Raw genomic sequence first — 27,092 nt, 5'->3', positions numbered from 1 at the left:
TTTTTATAGCCTGTCTTTAGTAGTCTTCTGGTTTGTTTTTCAACATTCGAAACTATCAGAATTTGGGGACATTACAAGAATAGTCAAATAGTTATAAAAGTATTGATGGTAGTGACGGTGTGCTCAGCATGGCTAAAAGAGTTTTTTCCACTGGTGTTTGGAACTTACAGAGTTAGCTACTTTGAGAGGATGGCAGGTGGCAGAGGCGAGTGGAAAGGAAGGTTTAAAACCATTCCAACCCCACGATTCAGGTTGCTAGTGAAATATACCTACCTGTATTAGTGAGCCAAAGTCAATACCATAAAAATATAAAATAAGTTTCTGCAACATGAGGATTTTAAACTCATTCTCCTGACATAAGGAGATATTTTCAATTTTCTAAGACTGAACACGACAGAGTAGTATAGATGGCTGCATTTTACGAGCAACATAAGTTCACATTTAATCATAGTCTACAGGTGGGATACAAATAAACATAGTTTAAAAAGCTAAAACACTGTTAAATTATTTGATATCATTAGTGATGAAAACGCAATGATACCTAAAGGCACATAAGTGCTTTGGTTGTGAAACTTCGTCAGTCGACGTGTAGAGGCCCTCCTGTTGCCTGACTCAAACATGAGCAAACCAGGGAGAGAAAATCAGTGTAAGTGATAATCTGATTAGTAAAATATTTTGCAACTTGAACATTTGCACAACTTAAGCAAAATCATCAAAGCCACATGGCGCACTTACTCCTTATAATTATATAGAGAAATAAACGAATAAATTTATTTTTAGGTGACGAGTGAACTGCGTTCTGCCTATGTTGTATTCTGCAAAGAATACACATCAACGTAGGGTAGAAGTCGTGGTGCATTTCACGTTCTACACACAGAAGTCACCCTCCTAAACTTTCTGCGGGACAATATTCTAAAGTCAGTAAGACGTGTAAAATAGACGTGTAAAATCTATGTTAATTTGTTTTACCAACACACCATGCTAGTCAAACGCGGGAGAAATAGTATCGTGCCTTATGAAAATAGAAACATGACCTGCCCTTTGCTACCCTCCCTGTGGCTCTGAGTTTCAGCTTGCTCTCCAGAGTGCTTCCCTAACCACTTATTAAAAATTGAAAGGCAGCAACAGCTATAAACTCGTAGCAACATAATAGGTAAACCACTTATAGCAGATATGGGCTTGCTGATAACCATGTATGTCCTAAATCTCCCCAATTCTGGTGGAGAGTTGCTTGTCTCACACCCCTCCATTCGGGCGGTAATTGAAAACAGGGTTTTGAAGTAAAACATTCATTCTTCCACCTTGACAAGTATGGTTCTAGAAGAAAACTATTAGCAGCTGAATATCCTCCATTTTCTCCACTTCTCTTGTGAACCAAGCCAAGAAGGGGCACCTATTAATACATGACAAGTCCTTCAGCTTATAAATAATTTTAGGAGTAAAAAATCTCTATAGAATTACTAATTCCACACACACACAATTTATATTAAAATGAAATGTCAACCTAAGCTATCATTGTAATAATTTTTATGACTTAATATTCAAAGGCAATACAATTATAGCACACATCAATACTAAAGATAGAATGAAAACGTGAGATTATTCAAATAACCCTAATAGACAAGTATCATAATTCCAAAATACAGTGGAGGACATTTTAACTCTTAGTAAAAAAAATTAATAAAACCCTTTTGATTTCATTTTTTCCTTCCTGTGAGAAACTACGTTAAAACCAGTAACAAGAAGACATATCCTTATCTGTCCCTACAAGAGAAGACGATGTTTAATTTTCACCAGGAAATTGTATTAACACATGGAGGAATTTCGTGGGTTGTTGCTCGATGGCTGCTCCAAGTTACGAAATCCCATCCGCTTACCTTCCATGTTACAGTTATTACTGTGTTCGACAGAAAAGCACATTTCTTTAAATTAATCGTCCCTTTGATTTTGCGCCTCTGCTGGCTTCCATTCCTTTAGCTGATGGTGAGCTGGTGGAGAAGATCCTGGGAGGAACGGGGCGTGGCTGCTGGAAGCATTGGAAGAGCTCCAAACTCACGACAAGAGAACTAGAAAGTAAATAAGTCCTTCCCCTCTCGATGGAAGGACAGGCCCACCTGGTCCAAAGTAACCCGTTGGGGCTAAGAGGAGGACGGTCAGACCTGCGTCCGCACAGGCACAGGTGTTGGTGTGACCCAGACAAACCAAGAGCTGCTCTGGGTACATTACGTGTCACACTTATTTCTCAGCTGCTAACTTTGGTCGTCTCACCCTCGTGACCAAACACAGGCACACAGCAATGAAGGGTAGAGCACCTATCTTCCTCATTTCACATGTTAACACAGGAAGATGAAATGTGTTTGGTGATTTTTTAAAAAAACATTGATAGCTCCATCTCTTGTGGTACTGACCAGGCCAGCTGTAACAGAATTGCTTATCGAACCCACAGAATCGAAACAAAGTGAATGATTGGTGAGCATTTTTGGAAGACCAAATCTACACAAGTGATTCCAAGTAGTTTATTTTTTAACTATCACTAACCATATTCTTAACTAATTTCATTGTAATTTAACTATGATGAGTATTTACTAAAATAAAATATTTTGATATTATGGCATGATAATATTAAAATGCAGCATTTGTTTTTTTTTAGTAGGGCTTGTTCATTCTAGTTTCACATTAATTACCAATATACATTCAATATTCATCATGCTAGTTACTAGTTATTTCATGCCCTAAGGATTATCCCTCTTGCAAACATATAAATCTTAGAACAGATGAGCAAGCAGTCACTAGTTTTTCATGCAAAAATGTGATCTCCATTCAAAGCCGTAAGTTAAAAATAAAGAAAACCCCAAGAGCGTACGTCCTAAATAACTGAAAACAGGATCATTTTCATTTCTAACTCCTCTTGAATGCTTCTAAATTCACTGTCTCTCTCTCTCTCTTTAAATTCACGGCAGTAATGATCCTTACTGATATTTCAAAATCAGTCCCTTAGGAATGGTCTTAGCGTCACACACTTACAGTCTGCGATTTTCAGCGTCCTCTTGACTTCTCCACTTCCCGATCCCCCGCAACCGTCTTCATCATCACAGTCCCCGCTGACCTGCTCAGCCACGCCGCCGCCGCCGCTGCCCACGGGCAGCTCCCACTTGTCGGGTTTGGGGGACCTGCCTTGTAAGAGCTAAATGTGAATACAAAAAGCATGTATTCAGAGCAAATTCAAATCATCTAAGAATGCTATTCAGGAACCTATGAAGAAATTAGAATTATTTTCTTATGCAGGCCCACTATTTTAATGTAGACACCTTACCAAATCAAGTCTACAAGTGGAAAAAAACACTGAAATAATAACAAATAATAAGCAAGGTCTTACAGCCAAAAGAGCTAGGACCTGAATATTCGCTCTGTGCTAAAGCTTTGGGAAGCAAATAAAACCAGGTCTTCTTGCTCATGGAGAGTTTGGCTACAGACTCCTTTGTTTCTGAGTAGATAATATTTAAGCATGATGTCAACTCCAATACAACACAACTCCCTTCACAGTGTACTGTGCTGTTTTTAAACCAACAATCCAAAATTTCTCAAACAGTAGATTACTAACATGGTACTATTGTTCCCGAAAAGATTCGTTTAAAAGAATCTGGAATTTTGAACTTACACATTTTGAGCTTATTTAAACTTTCTTAGATCAAATACATAGTCCAATGCATACCGCACAGAACTAAACCTTGGAATAAAAGACTTAAGTCCTATTTCCATTTCTACAGATAACTTAAGTAACTCTACCAACTTCTTGGTTCTCAAGTATTTCATTTACTTTTTATGAGCAAAATAGATAGAATAGCCATTTTCTCTAGAGCATGGGAGTGCTGGTAATACTTTTGAATAATATTATAAATGCCTGAACTCCTTCTCAAAAAGGTGATGTTATAAATAATAGAATGTTTCACTGAAAGCAAAACCTCAGTACAATGATCCAATATGTGATATTTAGCCCTCTCAGGCAGTTTTGGAGAACATGTGACTGAGCATGAGCACTACAGGGTACTGCTACTTTATGAATGAAATGTACCTCCTAATGGTACATTTCATTCATAAAGAACACCTAATGGTCATTTAGAATTTCAGGGTATTTTATGAATGTATTATGGTTGTTACTTCTCAGGGATTTCCTAAACAATAGTAATGATTAGCAGACAATAATTAAACTCAGAGCCCAAAGAGAGCAATTCATATTGAAAAACATAGAGTGAAATATTCTTAGTATACCTAAGACAGATATGTTTAGCATTCAAAGAACATTTACTCTAAGCAACCACACTTTGACAATTCACCAGCTTTCAAAAGTAAAAAAAAAAATCGCCACAAATTCTGAAATATTACAATTCCTTAAACTGTATTTTCCCTAACAAAAATGAAATGCTAAAACAACTTAACAGTAATTTTTAAATTCTTATCAGAATTTATTTCTATGTAAGAGCATTTCCCCATATTTATTAATAGGTATTACATTTAAAAAGAAGGATGGTCACGGGGATTTAGGCAATGTTAAGTTACTACGTTTAATGAACAGGTGTGCATGCTTCTTCCTGCAGAGAAGATACGGATATATAACATAGCGTGTAACACTTCAGAGTCTGAACATGGAAAGGATGGATAACGGTATTACTTGATAACATTTACCCTTTGCAAGTTAGCATAATCATAAAGGTCTTCAACTCTGAGGTCCAACATCCTTATATTTGAATCCTGATTCTGACATATATTAACCGTGAGACATTGGGCATTGTGCAGGCTACTGAATAATTAACTCAGCTCCCTTGTATCTAAAATAGGGACAATAATATACCTGGGCCATTGTTCCTATTGTGAGAGAAAGTACACATAAAATACTCTGCCTAGTGTTAGGATATTAAAAATGAATATATTTTTATTGTTATTATTATCTACTTTATTATATAATATTACTTAAATGCCCACAGCACATTAATTGAAGAATTATTTGATAAAGAATTCAATTACATGACTTAGGTTAAAATTGTTCTAAGAATCACCTGACAAGTACAACAAAAATCCAACTTTCTGGTGATGGGTTATTATTCCCTTTGGCCTGTGATGTTCTTTCCCAACACCTTCCCCTTTCAATTTGACTTTCCCTTTACTTCCCTAATTATCACTACAGTGGTTTCTGGGAGCTTGGCTAAACAAAGATGGAGACTCAGGAAGAACAGCTGCTCTGTGCCAGTCCCAAAGACCCAGCCCACTGAGTCTGAACTCAAAAATGCAAACCACAAGATAGTGCACGCAAACTAAACTTACCACTTTAGGAAACTGGTTTTAGGTGAATGCAATCAAATATATTAACTTTCAGAGAATGATTCATTTGTTTATAGTGATTGATAAAGATAATCGAGAACTTTTTTTAAAACTTGCTCTGTTTTCTACATTTATTTTCTAGATCACTGAAGTGACCTATGAACCTATGAAATATCTAAGATATATGAATGCACATATATCTTAGATATTTCATTTTTTAAAAAGGAGAACTATACAAAACTATATGTTAACTTAATTTAAATACGTATGGTGGGTGGAACTGTAAACTAGGCCCCAAATTTCCCATTCTAATCCCTGGGACTGTGAATATGATGTCTCTGTCATGTCCACTACAGTGCATGGCAAAGGGAAATTTGCAAATGTAATTAAGGTTATTAATCAGTTGGCCTTGAGTTCATCTAAAGGGAGATTATATAGGTGGACCTAATATAGTCACATGAGTCCCTTAAAAGCAGAAAGTTTTACCTGGCTATCAGCAGAAATCAGAGAGACGTGAAGCTTGCAGAGGGAGGAAGGGGTATCTGACTTTTTCGATCATGCTGTTGGCCTTGAAAGTGTAAACATCAGTGCCCTGAGAGGGCCCGAGAGAGATTCTGCCAGAAGTCCTGCGGCAAAGAACTGAACTACTAGCAGCCTCCAGGAGTGAGAGTGAACCACCTCGCAGCTGGCGAGGAACCCAGCTCAGTCCTACAACCGAATTCTATCCACAACTCAGCTGAGCCTAGAGGAGGATTCCCCCCACTCAAGCTTAGCTGACAACTCGACTGCAGGCTTGGGAGCCCCTAAGCAGAAAGCCCTGAGCAGGGAGCCCATGGGGACTTCCAAACCATGGAACAGGAGTCAATAAATGGAATTTTTAAATTGCTAAATATGTGGTGATTTATTGTGCGGCAACAGAAAATGAATTCACTCTCTAAGTTGCAAATGGGCCCCTCAGGTCTCGGGCAATGTTTTTGTCTAGTTGCTTTTGATTCTCTCACACAGGGGTATAAATAATATTCACTTTCACCAGGGCCACATCAGCCTTGCAGTTGTCTTCAAAGGGCCGAATGTAATTTCAACTCCTTAACAGTTAAGGAGTAGTTACATTTAGACAGTCCTAAAATTATTTCAGCCCTTTGAAGGCAACCTCAAGGCTGATGTTGCCCCTGATGAAAATGATTTTGATACCCCTGCCCTGACATATTCCTCCGAACAAAATGGTCAACATATCCAAGGTCGATACCTTACTGGGAAGATTATACCCCCAGAAATGGACACAACTTCTCCAGGTGTGTCCATGATCTCATCTGATCCATGACCCCAGACTCCCGATAACCCCACCCCCTCGTGGAGGATCAACACCCCTGTCTCCTCTGCACGAAGGTTCTGCCTTACAATGTTCTGTCTTCCTTCTCAATCATCACACATCCACAGGTGTTCGCTTTATTCTCACAAGCATAAGGTAACATAATTTGTGAAAATTCCCAAGAAATTTCTAATAAAAAATAATAGGATTCTCACAGTAAGATCCTTCTTCAAAATCCCACGTCTTTGGGACTAAACTATGTTTGATTTCTTCTGAATTAGTCATCTTTCTCCACACATCCAAAGAAGAAGGAGGAGGAGGAGGAGGAGGAGAAATTTCAATTAACGTTGTAAATCCTCTGTTGTTTGCAGTCTCTTTCTGAGAATCCATCTGGACAGACTGATCTCATCTGTATACAAATTACCCTCAAGCCTTTATCTGCAGCCCTTGTTACTTTGTAGTTCATCTCTAAGCAGCAGCTAGATATCAAATGCACTCCACCCCTTTGTACATTAAAATAGAACCTCTCACCTCCACTATTAATGTGTCTTCCCATTCCCTCCTGTGCAGGGGACGTCAGTCTCTCCCACCTACCACCACCAAGTTACATCCCCTAACCAGTACTTCCACTGTGCCATTTCTCTGCCTTAACTCTCCTTGCGACTGTTTACTATCGAACCCCACTGGTCCCAACATGTGTCTGGACCACAGATATCAGTCCAGATAGATGAGGCACAGAGAGGCATATGGTGGTAAACTGCTGGAGAAATGCACACTATGGCCCCGTCCTGATATCCATGAACTAAAGACTCATGAGGAATTTTGTTCAGTTGAGATTCCAAATTTAATTAAGCAAACTAACCCCTTCCCTCACTTATACCCATTGACATACTTCTGCAATTGAAGTCCCCCCAAAAGTTCAAATTGAGCTTACAGTCAAGATCCCATACAATATACTTTTTAGAAAAATTATGTCTAAACATAGCCCTCCCAGCACCTAAATTTTGCCACATGGCATTCTCTCGGAGAAACTGCAATATTGTCTATGCTTGCTTTAAAGCCTCCTCACTTCCAATTCTTATTTTTCCTCCATGTAGATTACCCTCTTTTCTGTTCCTCAACCCATCACATTATACCTGATTTCAAGTTTAAACTCAAATACCTTTTTCCCCAAGTCCATACATATTTCTCTGATCTTTTCAATCTGTGTACCATTCATTGACAATTAACTTATTTGGGCATAGGCTATAAGTTTCTGGCTAAGGGTAAGTTTCTCCAAGACAAGATCATGACTTAATCCTTCTGTACTCCCCAGCATGACCACAGGGCTTTCCACATTGTGGATGCTAAATAAATATGGTTTAATTTATTTACTTAAAAATTTGGAAAAATTTATTATATTTACCCTGTCTCCAATGCTCTTTTTAAAAACATTTTATTTGGTTATTTTTAGACAGAGGGGAAGGGAGGGAGAAAAACATTAATCTGTGGTTGCCTCTCATGCGTCCTCTACTGGGAACCTGGCCTGCAACCCAGGCATGTGCCCTGACTGGGAATCTAACCAGCGACCCTTTGGTTTTCAGGCTCACACTCAGTCCACTGAGCCACACCAGCAGAACTCCAATGCACTTTATAATACTTTTACTCAAATCTTTGCAGGCCATCATGTTCTAGAATAACATTTGGAGTTATGCGTATTGAGCAGAAGATTGATTCATTATTCACTCAATGACATTTATTGAGCACATACTATGCAATATGTATGTATATTGAAAAATGTACATTCATATAAATGAGAAGGCATGGTTTTAGTTCTTAAAAAATGTTCAGTATATGCTTTACTTTACTTCAAATTTGTCATTCATGAACATGCAATGACTTAGAATTAAATGAAAAGAAATAATACCAAGTCAGATAAAAAGGAGGAAGACTAAAGGCTTAGTTTTGTGAGCTTGCTAAATTATTTTTCTGTTTAATCCTTAATAAGAAATATTTTTTTAAAAAATCTCCTTCCTGAGTAGCTGGAACCATCTACAAAGTTGTTTGAACAAAAATTTGACATTGAAAGATCATGCCAAGAAATATTCCCCAAATATATCTGTTTGCCATACTAATTCCTATAGACTAGAAAGAAAAGGGAAGTTCTGATTATGTTTTTAAATGAATATGTACAAATATATTTAAATCATTGATTTGTGCAAAAATACTATTATTCTTTCTAGAGTCTACAGGGAACTTTAGTTTCAGAATTTGTGTCATCAGTAATGAAATTCTCCCCTGATCTTTGGGGGAAGGGGATCAATCCTTTCCAGTCCTCCCCTCCCCCAGAGTCCCACGGGAACAGTGTGCAAATCACCGCCCACCCCCCAGCTCTGGTCACTTCACCCAAATGGCAAGTACTATTTCCCATTCTACTCTGAAACCAGTTCCATCAAAGAGGAGCCCTCCCTGACATGTCTTTAGTAAAACAATGGGGCTTCCACATGTACACACTTAAAGGAACATTCACAAACAAAGTGCCTGTAGAATGATAGTGAAGCCAGTTTCTCCAAATGCCACATTAAAATCAGTGATATCACAGCAGACACACTTATGCCCCATCCTGTAACAAATGTCTCTCTATTTTCTCCATGCATGTAACTAGCTGTTGAATATATTCATAAAATATAGAGCATATAAGATTTTTTCAAAACTTAAAACCCCAAACAAATTTAATATTACTTCTCTGGGCTTACAATTTTTGCATCTGTAAAAGGGAAGAAAAAATATCTGTTTGGAAGGTTTTGTGAGTTATTATTTTGGTTAAATTTTGTAAACTGCTAGCGTATTGCAAGTGCTCATTAATGGGCATAAAAACATCCCCCTCCATCCTCATCCTGCCTTCCCTCTGAGTTTGCCCACAGGAGAAGATGATGACATTTTCAACACTTGGACCCCGTCATGAAGAGTAGAAAGCTGATCAATACTTACCTATTTATAGAACAATTTCATAAAGGGCATGATTTGACTTCCAGCCACACACTAATTGTGTGCCTTTAAGCAAATCACTTCAGCCCATTAAAACTCATTTTATGCTACTGAATAATAATGCAAAGGAAAGCACTTTATATACTATAAAGCACTATGCTCATTTACAGTGTCTGTCCAAGACATTGCATCCATAAAATTGAGAAGCCAACAAAGTAAGAATAGAGTGGAAAAAAAAAAACCTTTTAGGGTGTTGCTCAATGCCATGCAGTTTGTGCTGGTAGCTAGCTGGTTAGCTGAAAATAGTCATTTGTGATGACTGATGCTTCCTGCTTATGTTTAATTGGTGTAGGAAGCTCATTAGGGATGCTATCTTAGAGCATGAGTTTGGTGGGTAGAATATCTGATGACTCTAAGGCAAATGTATTTCTTTCAGCTGGTGAATTAATCCCTCTGTAGACTCAGTTTGCTTTTTATTAACAGTCTGGCAATATCTCACAGTGGCAATAGCCTTTCAAACACAATGAAATCTGGCCACAGGTGGGCCACATGCACAACATGTTTGCTGTGAAAGAGTAACATATTCATCACATTCAAAAATCTCCAAATGCGAGAGCAATTGAATGCTCTTCAAAATCCTGTATGCAATGACATAGCTCTAAAATATTTCCTCCATCCTCTTACAATCACTTATACAGATATATAAGAAAAAATGTGCTAAGAAACTCTTAGTCATCATATATGTGCCTCTAGTCATTTATGCAAAGATAGGATAAAATCTGTTTTTTTGTGACTTCATACTATTGATGAGAATGTGTAAGTGAAAATCAAAATGCTGACAGAAAAGTTTCAAACCAGATAACTAAAGATATAGAAAAAACTGTAATTTCATTTAATCATTACTAAAACATCTTTAAAGAATACATTCTAAAAGTAGACTGGGGGGCAGTAGGGAGAAGGATTTTTAGGAAGTACTATAAAGGACACATGGACAAAACCAAGGGGGAAGGTGGAAGCAAGGGAGGGAGGTGGGTTTGGCTGAAGTGAGGAGGGTGGTGTTGGGGGGGAGAAAATGCAAACAATTGTAATTGAACAACAATAAAAGTAATTAAAAATAGAGAATAGATGGAGACTTCCAAACACATCTCTCCTCCTCACACAACTACAGAAAAAATGACAACTGGACTACAAAATAAATATCCCCCAGAGCTGTCAGAAAATCAAGCTGCATAGAAGTCCAACAACCAAGGAATTAAAGGAGCCATTCATCCAGACAGGTAGGAGGGGAGGAGACGTGGAGGCATGGAGATGCGCAGTGATGCGGAGACACATGGAGACATGTGGAGACGTGATATGGGTGGTCCCTTACCCGTGTGTGGTGTATAAAAATCAGGAAGGATGCCTCAGGAGTGAGGGATCTCAAGACCACCCAGCCCAGGGTTCCAGCACCAAGAATATGGATCCCCATAACTTCTGGCTGTAAAAACCAGTGGGGGTTGTGGTGGTGGACTAAACTTTGGGATTCTTAGGAGCCTGCTCTTAAAGGGTCTGCAACAGATTTAGGATTTATGCAGACTCATTCTCTCTGGGCTTTAGCACCAAGGCATCAGCTGGAAGGGCACTAGAGGCATATTCAAGAAACTGAAGAGACCGCACTGGGGAGAGTACCTGGGGACAAATTCCTCCCAGGCAAAACTCCAGAGGCTAGGCACAGCATTGTCCCCTCTCAGAGCCCTCTCCCATACAGAACCACAGAGTGGTGGGGACATGGGCTGCCCTTCCCTGGTGATTACCTGGGCTCTGCCCCATACAACTCAGAGGTATGCTTTTCTATAATAGTCCTCACTACTAAGACAAGAAGTCAAAGTAGCTCTACCTAATACACAGAAACAAACACAGGGGAGCTGCCAAAATGAGGAGACGAAGAAATGAAAGAACAGAACAAAACTCCAGAAAAAGAACTAAACAAAATGGAGATAAGCAACCTATCAGATGCAAAGTTCAAAATACTGGTTATGAGGATGCTCAAAGCAATCACTGGGTACTTCAACAGCATATGAAGAAGACCCAGGAAGAAATAAAATTTACATTAAGTGAAATAAAGAAAAATATACAGGAACTTCCAGTCAAGATGGTGGCATAGGGAGACATGGCTCACCTCCTAACACAACCACATCAAAATTACAACTAAAATATAGGACAACTATCACCAAGAACCACCAGAAATCAAGTTCAATGGAAGTCTGACAACTATAGAATTAAAGAAACCACATCTATCCAGACTGGTAGGAGGGGTGCATTATGTGGAATGGGCTGGTCCCTCACCTATGTGTGGTGGATAAAAATTCAAGAGGGATATCTCTGGAGTGAGGAGTCCCACACCAGGTCCCCTTGCCCACAATGCCAGTGCCAGGAAGATTTAGTTCCCACAACTTTTGGCTGCAAAACCCAGTGAGGATTGAGCTGGTGGGAGGAACATTTAGGGCTCAAAGAAGTCCCTCTTAAGGAACCCAAGCACAGACTCACCCATTCAGACTCATTCTCTCTGAGCTCCAGCACCATGGTAGCAGCTTGAAAGGCACCAGTGGCATACAGGGAGAGGCTGAACTGTTTGGCATCAAGGGGAGCAGAGGCCATAGTCCTTTCTCTGAACTCTCCCCCCACAGAGCTGGCAAGCTGGTGCCATGTCTGAGACTCCAACGACCTGGCTATCACTCTTTGACCTGCCTCAGAGATCCCCAGAGACTCTGCCCCATCCAACTTATGGGCCCACCCAAGCCACTTTTCCATATGAATGGCTGGTCTTGGTTCATGCTTCACAACTTCCTAAATACTCTCAAACAAGCAACAGTTTATAATAGCACAATCAATAAAATATAATTAACAATAAATTGATAAAAGAAAAATCTACACAGAACCAGGAGTGGAGTGGATGAAGCCAAAAATCAAATCAATGATTTGGACTGTAAAGAAGAAGAAAACATTCAATCATGACAACAAGAAGGAAAAAGAATGAATAAAAAATGAGGATAGACTCAGGAGGTTCTGGGACATCTTCAAACATACCAACATACAAATTATAGGGCTGCCAGAAGGAGAAGAGGAATAGCAAGAAATTCAAAACTTATTTGAAAAAATAATGAAAGAAAATTTTCCTAATTTGGAGAAGGAAATAGACATACAAGTCCAGGAAGCACAGAGAATCTCAAACAAGATAGACCCAAAGAGGAGCACACAAAGACACATACTTAAAATGCCAAAGGTTAAAGAGAGAGTTATAAGCAGCAAGAGAAAAACAGATAGTTGTCTACAAAAGAGTTCCTATAAGATTTTGAGCTGATTTCTCAGAAGAAACTTTGCAGGCTAGGAGGGACTGGCAAGAAGTATTCAAAATGGTGAAAAGCAAGGACCTATAACCTAGATTACTCTGTCCAGCAAAGCTATCATTTAGAATGGAAGGGCAGGTAAAGTGCTTCCCATACAAGGTAAGGCTAAAGGAGTTCATCATCACCAAACCATTATTATATGAAATGTTAAAGGGAATTATATAAGAAAAAGAACAAGATCAAACCTATGAACATTAAAATGGCAATAAATTCACATCTAACAACAACTGACTCTAAAAACCAAACTAAGCGAACAAGCAGAATAGAAACAGAATCATAGATATGGAGATCATTTGGAGGGTTATCACCAGGAAGGGTAAGAAGGAGAATGGGGGAAAAGGTTCAGGGTTAAGAAGTACAAATTGGTAGGCAAAAAATAGGCAGGGGGATGTTAAGAACAGTATAGGGAATGGAGTAGCCAAAGACTTTATGTGCATGAACCATTGACATGAACTAAGGTGGGGGATTGCTGGCGGGAAGGGGGTACCAAGTGGAGGGTTCAAAGGGGAAAAATTGGGACAACTGTAATAATAAAATATATTTTTAAAAAGGGTAGACTGAAAAAACTTGTTTATAAGTAGGGTGGGGCAGAATTAGGTTTACAGTTGTGAGTATACAAAACATAGTGCTGATTCTTGTATTATCATTCATTAATTATTGTATTGTTTTCAATATGAACATCTATATACCTAATTTTATCCCACCATGCATACACATGCAAATTCATACATAAGTATGGAATTTCATTTTGTTGTAAAGTAATTAGTATCTGCACTTTCATAAGTCTAACTGAAAACTCTAAAGAAATACATGAGAAATAGGGAAACAACAGAAGCTCACACCATTTTAAAATTAGAATTCTGATTCAAAATTTCTCATGATATATTTTTAAAATATCTCTATACCATATTTCAAATGAGAACTTTTAAAAATGGATACACAGATACAAGGATCAGACTGATAGCAGTCAGGGGGAAGGGCTGGGGGCTGGGTGAAAAAGGTGAAGGGATTGGGTGAAGAAAAAAAATACTCACAGGCACAAACAACATGGTGATAACCAGATGGAAAGGGGGTGAGGGGAGGTAGAAAAGGGTAAAAAGGAGATAAACGGCGATGGAAGGAGACTTAACTTCGGGTGGTGAACACACAATACAATGTACAGATGATGATTTATAGAATTGTACACCTGAAACCTATATAATTTTATTAGCCAATGTCACCCCAATAAATGTAATAAAAAACTATATAAGATACTCTCATTATTTTTCTGTAGTGTAACTTCCATTTTCCCAAACCTCCAACTCAACTCCCATCTCTACCCCAACACACTCCACCCTATCTCCATCTTCTCATGATTACAATCATCTTTTACAATTTTTTCGAATACCAAACTTTCCCAAGTTCTCTTTTTCAAATTTATAAAATAGTTTATCCACAAAAACTAACTATCACAAATCTCCAGATTTATATTTTCTAAAGCAGCTAAACCTTTCTAGACTATTCCACCTAAAAAGCCAAATGCATTTTATAGCATGTTGCGTTACATTAAGCTGACCAGAAGTCATTTCTATAGGATTTCTTGTGGGTGTTTGCTTTAAGTTTGAGCTTTCCAATCTTGGCTTCTCTTGTGCCAGCAATTTGAAAGGTCACTGTCCTGTTGGCATTTGGTTTATGCAAAGCAGTCTGGCAATTTATAAAAGTCTTGTGATTTTGTGAATAGAATACCGCACTTAGAAAATACTTAACTACAATAATTCTCTGGCCTGAGATATTGCAAAGAAGTCATTTGCTCTTGTTCCCATAATCAAATTCTGTATGTGTCTCTTTCACAGTGCCTGATCCTTACACCCAACTCATGACCAGTCCCATATTCTGAGCTGTCATGCCAAAAGTCTCCAGGTAAGTTTATAATTAATGTGTGTCCTAGTCCAGTTCTAAAGTAGACCTCACAGGAGAGTTAAAACTCAAGGACAACAAGGAGGTGCAGCAATAGAATAGAAATAAACATGACCTCAAATAGAATTCAGAAATATGGTGGGGCCCAAATAGGAAGGGTAAATGCCAAATATTATCAATTCTCAAGTGGTTCTTGTACAACGTCTACATGAACACACTCCAAGGACCTGAAAAGGACTGGCAAGTAAAGAAAGAACCCTTCTTACGAGACAACCCCTGAGTTAGTGTCAGAGCCTTCTGTAAAATCATCTATGCCAAGTTAGCTGGAAAGGCACAGAGGACCAATGGCCAGAGGGGAGAAGAAACAAGGATGGTTGTGAGTGAGCAATGCATAACGACCCTGTGGCAAGAGAATAGGGGGAGAGGAGGTGGAAAGTGGAGGTTGTAAGTAAATTAATAACATGTAGCATGTTTCATGGAATAAGTAGATGTGGAGTGCAAATTTCTCAGAGCCGAACATATTATTATGTAGGATATGATGTATAACAATTATTCTTCCCAAAATAAAAAAAAGAAGTATTGTTCTGTCCGTATCTTATTCAAAGCAAAATTATTAGTACTTTTCTAAATCACTGTTACATGTTCACCAACATATACACAAACACAGATCACATATACATAGTGGCACCTACAACTGTGGTGAGACAGAAACCATTCAGGTTTCTTATTGATCCAGGTTCATCTGTAATTGAAATTAGAGAACATTCTGAATAAGAATTATCAGATATTAAATAATTTCCATATTTTGCATTTCTTAGGCACTGAGTAAATTTGTATTCTTCTTCTTTTTAAAGATTTTTATAAGATTTTATTTACTTATTTTTAGAGAGGGAAGGGAGGGAGAAAGAGAGAGAGAGAAACATCAATGTTCAGTTGCTGGGGGCCATGGCCTACAACCCAGGCATGTGCCCTGACTGGGAATCGAACTTGTGATGCTTTGGTTTGCAGCCCGCACTCAATCCACTGAGCTACGCCAGCCAGGGTGAATTTGTATTATTCTTGGTATGGTTTATCACTAAGGAAAATTTTTTTGAACATATCCAAAAACGTGTATCTCTTTAGTTAGGCCTGTATATGCATGGGGAAGTTTTAAATATGCACCAAGGTAATACAGACTAACATGTAGATTTGTCCCAAATGTATAATTACTTGGGTTATTCATTTCCTCAGGAAATTGTCTCTGCCCGGTATGGGTGTCAAAACAAGTCAAGGTATCAGGAGCTTACTGCTGAGAACATGCCTCGGCACTTGCTAATTACGCCAAATCATCTTGCTGACGTTACGGGAACAGTGACCAAATTTCCAAAAGCAAGGATATGACAAAACTGAACATCTACTGTCCCCGAGAAACACAAGGGAAAGTATTCCAAAACAGAGATGGGCTGATTGAAGATGAACTCTAGACAATTCAATATCATCTGGTGTATCAGGGTTCTGTTAACACATGCTATAGATGCAAAGCAGGGCCCATAGTGTAAAGACTGTTTTAACTTCACATGCATGTGCTAATTAATGATATAGACAATATTAACTTTACATGTTACAAAGGGAGTGGTTTTCTTCCCTTGATACATTTTGCCCCACCTGATGGCTCAGCCATTAAGAACAGAACTGGCAGTAGTAACTAGCATCTCAGTAACTCACACTACCAGAAACATGATATCATTTCTCCATAAAATACAGGAATTAGCACTTCTTATTATGGATAGATTTTTCTCCTTGCCATCTTTTCAATTATCTCAATGTATCTACAGGAATACAAGATTTAGGTCATTCAACTGTTACGTGTTGTAGCCATTGGCCTTTAACCATGTATCTGAGTAAGACTGATGTCATGGGTGGACAGAAAAGGAAAAATACGAAAAGGCAGAAGCGAAGGAGGAAGGAGGAGGGAGACACTAATCCTGACACACTGCCAGTGCAAGGCCTCCCTGCTTATAAATGACTTTATTTGTTAATTCATCATTTCCACTGCCTTTTTGAAAGAAATGGGAAGGATGGCAAATTCGCTCAAAACCTGGTTTTGGCAACTAATCTAGATTTCCTTCGTCGGCCAGCTGTGCAGAATGCATTCTCAAATGCTCTATTAATACATTCCACGGAAGATCCACCTAAAGATCCCTGTTTATGAAAGGTTTGCTTCCCAGCAGAGCTCATTCGGACCCCATTTAGGAGGACACCCTCGTGGATGCCAGATGGGAACAAGAGTTACATCCTCATAAATGTCATTTTGATTTTCACGTTTGGGATGAATTCCCTTAATCTAGCTTTCTTTCCTGAAACTATAAAAATAGGGACAAGGGTATGCCAAATGAGGATGTGATGAAGAGAATGTGATTTTACTAAATATTCTAAAAATAATTTGAGGAAAATGGGTGAAGCTTGAGGCTACGGCTGTCTTGAGGTGGGTCAGGTGGGTGTTTGAGACTCTCAGCCAGATTCCCCTATTCGCTATTTGAATGTGGGACCTTAAATCATTTAACCCTACTGGTCCTAAATGTTTCAGATAAAAAAAAGAAGAGACAGGAAGTCCCCAAATACACTTTAAAATATAGCTTTAAAATGTTCGGTTCTAATATGTTTCCAACCATTTGACTTTTGGTTTAGAAATAGGTATTGTATCATCAAGGCTTATTGCAGCATTTCACTCCCATTACTTTTTCATGCTGCATTTCACTTTTGGACCTTTTTTCAAAAAAGTATAGTATATATTTCTGATGAGTGGAATTGTTTCTGCCAAGACATATGTTGAAGTCCTACGCCCCAGCACCTCAGCATGTGACCTTATTTGGAAATACAGTCTTTAGAGAGGTAACCCAGCTAAAATGAGGTCATTCGGGTGGAGGCTAAGCCAGGGTGATGAGTGTCCTCATGAAAAGGGGGAGTTTGAACTGAGCCCGAAATGCACGGAGTGAAGAGACTGCATTTGGAGAGACACTGGGAGAATGCACGCGCAGGTGAGGACTGGCTGATACAGCTACAAGCCAAGGGGTGCCAGCGATCACCTGTCCACCCCCAGAAGCAGAGAGACGGGCCTGTAACACATTCCCCCTGGCAGACTGCGGTGGGACCAACCTTGCTGGCATCTTGGTTTTGGACCTCTAGCCTCCAGAACTGTGTCACAAAAACTTCAGGTTGTTTTCAGCTACACAGTCGGTGGTCCCTTGTTATAGTAGCCCTAACAAATGAGTACAAAGGTATGTACTAATAAGGGCATAAATCCTAAATGTACAACTTCAAGATTTTTTTCCGTTTTTTCACCATTTTTAGTATCTTCAATGTACAATTAAGGGGTGTTAATTACATTCACAATGTTGTGCTACCAGCATCACCATTTTCAGATATTCTTCATCACCCCAGATACCCTACAACCATTAAACAGTTGACTGCCCATTTCTCCCTCCCCTCAGGCCCTGGGAACCTCTGTTGTATTTCCTGTCTCTATGAGTTTGCCTGTTTTAGGAACCTCATGTAAATGAAACCATACATTTATCCTTTTGTGTGTGGCTTATTTCACTTAGAGTAATAATTTTTCTATTTATTGGGATGACATTGGTAAATAAAATTATATGGGTTTCAGGTGTACAATTCTATAATACATTATAGAACTGTACATTTCTATATCTATAGAACTATATGTACATTTGCACATATAGTACATTATAGTAATGTACACAATATACATTATCTGTATATTGTATTGGGTGTTCACCACCCCAATTTAAGTCTCCTTCCATCACCATTTATCCCTCCTTTACCCTCTTCTACCTCCCCCCTCCCCCTTCCCAGGTGGTAATCACCACGTGGTTGACTATGAGTTGTGTTGGGGGGAGGGAGGTTGCATAATCCCTTCACCTTAAATCAGCCATGTGACCACTATAAACAGGATACAAAGTATCACCAGCACTTTAGAGGCCTCTTTTCTGCCTCATTTTTTTCTCCCACATCAAACACTGTTCTGACTCCCTCCATCACAGATCCATTTCTCCTGGGGAACGTTGTGTACATGCGAGCATGTCTGCTATACTACACTGTGGATGTGGCAGAAGTTCATTCTTCTTAATTGCTATGTTTTATTCTATTGTATCAATGAACCATAATTTAGTTTTTCATTCTTGTGTTGGTGAATGATCATACTGTTTCAAGTATCTGGGTTTTTAAAAAAGTGTTTCTGTGGAAATGTCTCAAATGTGCAGTGGGTTTAGAAAGTAAGGACATATTAGTACAGAGGAAGATTGATCTCAGGGACACCCCTTCCCCGCGAATAGTACAGAAGACACCAGACGGAGCACGGGCAATGAAGACCTGAGCACCACAGAATCGGGCTTTGCTCCACCAGAGCCTGAAAACTTTGTTGGAGACTCAAGTTAACCCAATAGCTTCCTAGCTTTATGAATTATGCCAGAGATAATGCTCTTCAGTGCCCTTGGGGGTATTTGTGTTTTAACCACTTTAACATTACAAAATAGCTTCTTATTATTATGTAAATAACTCATTCTCATTATAACATGTTAAGCAATACAGAAAACCTTCTGACATTCTATAAAAACTTCATACATTTGAATTTTGAATGTCCGTCACAGCGGTTTTATCTGCGTTTACCTGGCATTTTGCCCTTGTCCCTGTTGCAGGTGGGGGCCCTCAACTAGTTGGGACCTACTTTGATGTATTTGTCATTTCAGACCTACATCTGATATTTGGATCTTTAGTGTCACTAACTACGTGGATTCAAGAATATTAATTTTTAACCTAACGAACCCTGAGCGACATTAGGTATGTGTCTGGCTCACGAACCCTGTTTAGTTCTATCTCTATATAGAATGAGTGGTACATTGGTACTCATCGTTAAATCATTCTGAACCTCATGATGAGGACTGAAACCAAGGAGCACCTAACTGTTCAAGAGCCACCAGGAGACGGGCACACGGACCTCCGTTTCCCTGCAGGAGAAAGGCGCTGAGTGGCGAGCCAGCGCCCAGTGCTGGAAGAAACATTATTTTCTCATCAAAATGCCACAAGTACAGGGTCTGACAACTTCTGAAGCCGATGAGTACTGAGTTATGACTGTCATTTAAACCCCCCAAAGAGCCTGGCAACTTAAATAAATTATTGCTGCTTACCCCATGTAACTTAATTTCATACTAAAATAGCTTTTTCATGTAAAAAGTAGATATTGGTATCTTTTGATATACATGTATTCCAGAGGCACCATGAAAACTGGTGGGTTTGTGTGTATGTGTGTGTGTGTGTGTGTGTGTGTGTGTGCAAACTGCCTTCCCAATTAATGCTGCTTTTACCTCTTCAGGCTTCGTTCCTTTCCTTGCATTTGCTACCATTTCTCAGCTGTTTGCCCTAGAAGCATGCAAATTCGCTTTCCTTTGGTCACAATGCTTTCTGAAATAACATTGCTGTTTCCTCTGTACAGTTGATTTTATCTAAGTATTAGGAAAAAGAACATGACCGGCTGATTACACGGCTTTTCCTAAGAGTTGATATTGGGGGAAAAAAATCCCTCCAAAACTGCACCTAAATATAAAAGGAGTAAATTGCTAATTCAAAACCACCTAAGCATCTGTCGACACTGACTCCCCTTCCACACTGGCAGTTACAGCTCAAAACCAAGAGGATACTGGCAATAAAACTGGAAAGGAAAACCTGTATGTATGACTGTCTGTGTGTGTGCACACGTGTACACACATGTGTGTGTGTAGGGTTATGACAGCTGTTTAAATGCAGTCATCTTAAGGCTTGATAGGGAAGGATTCGGTTCCAAGCTCACTCACAGGGTTGTTGGCAGGATTTAATTCCTGACAAGTGGCTGGGCCGAGGACTCCCTTAGTGTCGTGCAAGGAGAACCTCTCCGTCAAGCTCCTCACAACATGGCAGCTCTCCTGCCCCAGCAAGTGGGCAAGAGGATGAGAGGGAGTAATGGCAAGGGAGGGAGAAGGCCAGCAAGATGCAAGTCATGGTTTTTATAGCCTCATCAGAGCAGTAGCATTCAATTATAATTATTATTTTTTTTGCTGTATTCTGCTCATTAGAAACAAGCCATTAGGTCCAGATGACACTAAGCGGAGACTTGTGCTACACTGCAGAGCACGAATACTAAAAGGCAGAGTCACTGAGATCTATTTCAGAAACTGCCCATGACTCCGTCCCAAATAATTAACCACTTCCGTCTTCTGCTGTCATGTTACTTTTCTTTGTGAAATGCTTAAATGAAGCTCTATCACCTAGAGCTTCAAGGTGAAGCTCAGTGGTCTCTGTAGGTTCTTACCCCTCCCTTAAACCCCTGATTTACATTGGCAAATACGGTGGCTTGTTTCTCGTCCTTGTCACCAGACTTGCACTTGACTCATGCATCCAGTGGAGACCCTCTGTGCGTTTCTCTACGCCGGTCTCTGCAGAATCTGTGTGTCACTGGCGACTGACTGTTTTACCCATTCCAGAGAACCATTGAATTTCCACTTTCCCCATTCTCAACTCTCAAGAGTGTTGATTGCTTTCTACACCTGATCTCTACTTCCCTTTGTCAGCTCAGGTTCTATAATAACAATAGCCCTGCCTACATTTTCTCTTTTTCTCCTTTTTGCAATGTCATTTTCTCCACTCCTGCGCAACTTCAAGGAAAAGAGACTTTTTCTAAACAGTTTCTAGCAATACGTGCCCCTGAACAATGTGACCTGACTGCTCCCATCAGTGGTAATACCCACCTTTTTGCGGCTATCTGTTCCTTTTCTTAGTTGAGCTCGAGAACGATCTGACACCAAGGAGGACTTTCTTTTTTATTATGTCCGGAGTGAGACGGGAGTGCTGATAATGTCAGAAGACTGTTCTAAGAATTGCTGAGACTTTATTGCATGAATAGCTCCTATCCTTCTTTGAATGCTCATTTATATTATTTATACTTTCTTCTGAGAAATCAATTTTGATAAATGAATTATTTTTAAGTCACTGTGTTTTAGGAACTAGATAAACAAATGTAAATAACAATAAAATCTTTAACCTGGAGGATTTTCCTGTATCATCATTGTAACTACATGAAAGCACAGTGCCATCCCTTTTTAAAAATAATAATTTGAAAGATGTTCAATGAGGAAATATGAATTTCTTAGAGAAAGATACACAAACAAGGTTTACTTAAAACAAAATAAAGAAAATGCTATTTGGCAATTTATGTTTTCAATTTTTAAGGATCTAGCTCTTAAATGTATGTTTACAAAGCAAAAATATACATTTTTTATCATTATTATTCATAGGACGGTAAAGGGTTTTATAAATTCTGTCAGTAAACTTTCCTGACCTTTCTATATTCAGTTTTTACCCCTTGTTTACAATCTGACTGAGCTGTAAAGTTGTAACCAGTAACCAATCAAAACAAACACTAAAAGGTCAGTGCATTGTATATTACAGTTGCTTTCAAAAATTATGTAAGGCATTCAAATTCTGGCACATTTTTGCAACTCCAAACTTGTAAAATAAATAAATGATGGCATAAATAAGACCCAGGCTTTTGGTGAAACTTGTAATAAACATGAAAAGAAAGTACAAGCCCCTGTCTTTTTTAAAACTTTCATATTTTAAATGTAGTCTTCAAAATTCTTATAAGCTAGGTATGGAAATGCCATAAAATCCACAATGTCATAGCTGGCATAAAAATGAACAATATTGCAAATATTTTCCAGGCTGCAGATTTTCAAGTGAAAAACTTCCTTGGATTACAAATTAGCACATGCAAATATTGTGGAACTCTTTGTGTGTTGTAGTAATTCCTATTACGGCAACTACATATTTCACCAGTTATTTGAAAACAAGTGATGATTATAAGATACAGACTTTGCCTCCTAACTTACTCCCATGCGTGATCCACTTGCTTGGGGCGTATAAGGTTTCCGTGTAGTTTGTATTTGCAGTGTGTTAAAGCAGAACAAGGTCCTAAACATTGTGTTTTGACATATTCTTTAAATTCTTGTTGCCAATGTATTTTAACTGTACATAAGAAATCAAATTAAATAGCTAAAAATGGAAAAAAAGTAGACTGATATATTGCTCAGAAGACAGCTGGAAGCAAAGTCTGCCAGTGGCATTAAAGCTATCAAACCCTCACAGAAGCAAAGATGCTGTTTCTGTTCCGAAGGGAAGCCGAGGTCCTAGAGAGAAAGCTGGCCTGCTTGGCCTCATTGACAGAGTAGTTTCGAGAAGCTGGAAGAACAAGGAGAAAAAGCGAATGTGGTGGTTTGGAAATGAAGCCGTCTACAGAAAGGATGCTCTAAGGTATCAGGATAAGCATGTAATTAAGAGCCCGCAGGCTAAAGCAAGAGGAGGCAGATTTGAAACTCTATTCACACCTCTATGGTATTGAGAAGAAACTGAAAGCAATTCCATCTGACCTTAGCAGGCCCAGGAGCTCATTGGCTACTAACAGCCAGCCCCTGATCAAGTAAACCCAGAAAATTTCACTCTGAGCCCCAAATAGAATTACCCCTTGAAAAACAAAGGCATCTCAAAATGCCTAAACTCCTGTATCCCCAAGAACAATTTCAAACCACTACGCCAAAGTGATTACTGTTTAATGTGCCTCAGTGAAATGATTGTAATGGTTACATTTCTGTAGATCATGTGATATTTGGAATAGTGTGGCTCTCACTGGACTAATGTCACAAAGTCTTTAGTTGCGTGATTTGTTCCAAGTTACTTCTAATAAGTGCCGAAATGTTATGCATTTCTTCTCTGGTCTTGAGTAGATTATTCGATAAGGGAACTGGATAGAAATATCTTTACCTTAACTCCAATTCTAAGATTTTTCTATCTTTCAATTTTATAAGCAAATGTACAGGGTCCGGCAGAAGTAACGCCTGCTTGAGCATGGTTGGTAGGGTAATGCTATGGGTGTAATACTGTGTAGTTTTAATTTGATCATTTCACCTAAAATGTCAGATGGTGTGCTTGAGTGTGATATTGTTATGTCACAGAATTGCATGCTTATGGTTTCCCCATAAAAGACTTTGTAATATGTGGGGGCGTTATTTGTGCCGGACCCTGTATTGGGCACTCTCCTCACAGTTCAGCGGTCTTTTCAGAAGAGACTCTCTTTGAATTTGGCCATAAACCCACTGAAAAGGCACCTATAGAATGTGAGTGGGATCATCAAACCAACTATAAGATAGAATAAAGGTTCTTCTTCAAGTGCGATCACTGTTATAATGGCGATTTATTCAGTAACAGGAAAAGGAAGGTATTACTATGTCTATATTCTCAAAAGCAGAAGTAGGAGTTTTGCTTGGACTGATGTGGTTGAAGGAGAGGGTGGAGGTGTCTAGACCCACCTCTGTCAGAGCAAGGAATCAGAACACACGCCCAGTGGACGAGCCAGTCGGTCTTTTCAGAAAACGGTGCTCTTAGGATTTAGAAAGTATGCTAGCTGGCAGGAAATATTTGACCCACAGTAACTTCCAGATGAATTGAAAAGTTAAATGTTAAAAATAGACCTATAAACCCATTAAATACAAGTTGATGTTTATGTAATTTGGGATGAGGAAAAAGCATTATTACTATGCACCCAGAGCTGGAAATTATAAGGGGAAAGTTCCTAGATCAATAGATGAAAATTTGCAAATCTCCATGTTCCAATTAAAATGTTTTTTTAGTAAAATCATTTAAAATACAGTTTTAACAAGATTGCAAATATATCTCCATGAATGCACGATGTACACATGTATTATTTACTTATGCAGAAGAAAGGATCCTTTATTGACAATATAATCAGGTCAACACTATTTTATATAGTTTTGGTCACACAAGTGCTTTTGTGCACAAAAGTGATGTGAAGTCCAGAGCTAGGGAAGACAAGGAGTGCCCCACAAAGCTCTGAAGCAGGTGCTGCATGTGAGTGTGTGTGAGTGCATGTGTGTGAACACACACACACACAGGTGCTGATGCGCTGGCCTTGGTGCACCCCGTGTTGGGGTGGAGGTGGCGCCCCGCCGGGGACAGTCCCGCAGCATCCCTGTGTGTATGTCAGGGCAGGAACCAGAGCAGGAGGAGGGGAAGTGTCAGGTCTGCACTCATTCATTTTCGACTTAGGAAAGAATTTTACTTCTATTTCCAACCTCTCATTTTCTAGGCGAATGACAACTTGAGGAAAAGGAGAAGACTGATGACCTTTGTTGCCAAAAAAAAAAAAAAGAAAAAATTTAAATCATAGGCTTCTGGTTTTCCCATGTGATGCAGTAAAATCATAAAAATCATCCTGAATACTGAACATTTGACGGAGGAGCTGGTTTTCACATTGCCTTTAGTTTTTAGTCACTTGTTAGAAAGATAAGTGAATCAGTTATTATGGCAAATGCTCTCTTCTAAGTAACATTCATCCTGTTCTCTTGGTCACTCCATGCTTCTTCAGACAAATGTTTTTTCTTACTACTCCCTTGCACTGATCATTTCTTTAAAGCATCTTTATTGCATTGATCTCCTTGAGGATAATTTGTATTTCTCTGGCCAAATGTAGTAATGAAAATAACTATACACTCAAAAGTCATGTAATATTGAAATTAAATGAACAGTTTCTATCCAGGTCTTAGGCAAATTAGCATTTGGAATTCTTGATGCCCTCTTTTTGTTCTCTAAGAATTACCTTTCCATCAATATTCAGGAGACTACTTGTCTTAGATTTGCTCCTGTTTCTTTGACCATCACTCCTTAATCTCTTTTCCATAGTATTTTATTCCACATCCATCTCTTTCAATGTATCTTCAATAATCTGGCTTGTACCTTTTTATTTTCCCATGACTTGTTCTGAGTGACCCCATCTATAACTGCCATTCCATTATGTTAACTATGGTGGTGTCTCCAAAATCAATATTTCCAGTTCAAATTTCTCTTTTCACTTCCAAATCCTCTAACTTATTGAACACATAATACCTGTATATGCTTCAGACAACACCAGTTCTGCTTCCTCAAACATAACGATGGTCTAGTCGTACTCCATGTAACACCCACTGTCTCTCCTTTGGAAATATCTTCTTCAGATCTATGGCTATTGTCCTCAAGATTTTTCATCTTGGGTTGACACTATCATGTTGAGTCTTATTCTCTCCAATCCATCAGATTGTGAAATTCTTTGGGAAGATACCCTTAAATAGCTTTCCCTGTTTAAAATAAATTTCATGGTACTTAGCATTGTATTCATAGACACTTATCTCCTGTCATTTTCTCTTCAATGAACTTTTCCTTTAACTGCACCAGTATTCTCATGTTTTCTGATTGGCCAAGGTACATTTTTTTTACACTGATTCACTGCTTCATATTGATCCTTTTTTCATGGATTGATATTCCTCAATGCTCTCTACCTGAAAAATTGCTGGTTGATATAATTCATCACAAGTATACCTCTTTTTGGACGAATTGTTTGAAAGTATTACCATTTGTATTTCTCTTTGTATTTCACAAATGTGGGTACCACCTGTCTATAGCACTTACTGACAGTGTTGCTTTTGTTGTTGTTGTTGATGTTGTTATCTGGAGATAAGTCTATCATGGTAGAAACAATTTGTTGGCAACAGATACTCACTCTCGTTATTTCCTAATGTGCAGAATCTTATTGCACTTGGGACCGCAATGTGCCTAATGGTAGTTAAGAGGGTCACTTGACCTGATAGGTGTGTGCCAATGAAATGTAACCAGAAGTCCACTGAGCATGATTAATAAGGGGAAAGAGAAATCTCTGTCTGTTACATGTCATGTACACTCCGACTTGCCCCTTCTTTTTGCTAGATCACAGATACAAAGTGGGGTGACGATGCAGCCTCTCCCCGTGACTATCAGAAAGAGGTACACACACGAAGAATGGCAGAGAAAAGCAAAGAAAGTCTTGTTCTCTGATGACATCGTGAAGCCACGAAACTAGACTTGGATGGCAAACCCTGCCCCTGACTTATTAAACCCGTCACAATTGGCTATTACAGGTTTCCCCTGAACACGATTTTAAGTAGAGTATTTTGCCAGTTGGAAAGGGAGCCTTTGGAAGGCAGAGACTCTATCCTATTCAGTTGTATTTGGAATTGGGTGCTTAAATGGATACAACCATTTGGGAAAAAAGTGATTGACATTATCTACTAAAGTTAAACCCATATTTAACTTATGACCAGCATTATGATGGA

The 27,092-nt window shown here is 38.9% G+C and overlaps 1 protein-coding gene across 4 annotated transcripts in view; it reads right to left on the bottom strand.

The window, feature by feature from the left end:
* The window catches only part of GPC5 (glypican 5), a 1,174,820-nt gene that overhangs the window by 574,378 nt on the left and 573,350 nt on the right, over positions 1-27,092 (bottom strand). The window contains exons 7-8 of one of the 4 annotated variants that reach the window (XM_045839277.1): positions 3,025-3,184; positions 1,278-1,393 (exon numbers count right to left, since the gene is read on the bottom strand). In XM_045839277.1, coding sequence (XP_045695233.1) covers positions 1,332-1,393; positions 3,025-3,184 — 222 coding nt within the window. In that variant the 3' untranslated portion in view covers positions 1,278-1,331. Of the gene's footprint in view, positions 1-1,277; positions 1,394-3,024; positions 3,185-27,092 lie in introns of those variants that run through there. The other 3 variants (XM_045839279.1, XM_045839276.1, XM_045839278.1) reach the window with 3 other exon arrangements.

The sequence above is a fragment of the Phyllostomus hastatus genome, unplaced genomic scaffold (genome assembly GCF_019186645.2).
Source record: "Phyllostomus hastatus isolate PE091 unplaced genomic scaffold, TTU_PhHast_1.1 phas_contig_29, whole genome shotgun sequence".
Lineage (NCBI taxonomy): Eukaryota > Metazoa > Chordata > Mammalia > Chiroptera > Phyllostomidae > Phyllostomus > Phyllostomus hastatus.
The sequence above is the reverse complement of the archived record's forward strand: the minus strand, read 5'-3'. Positions and strand labels throughout refer to the sequence as shown.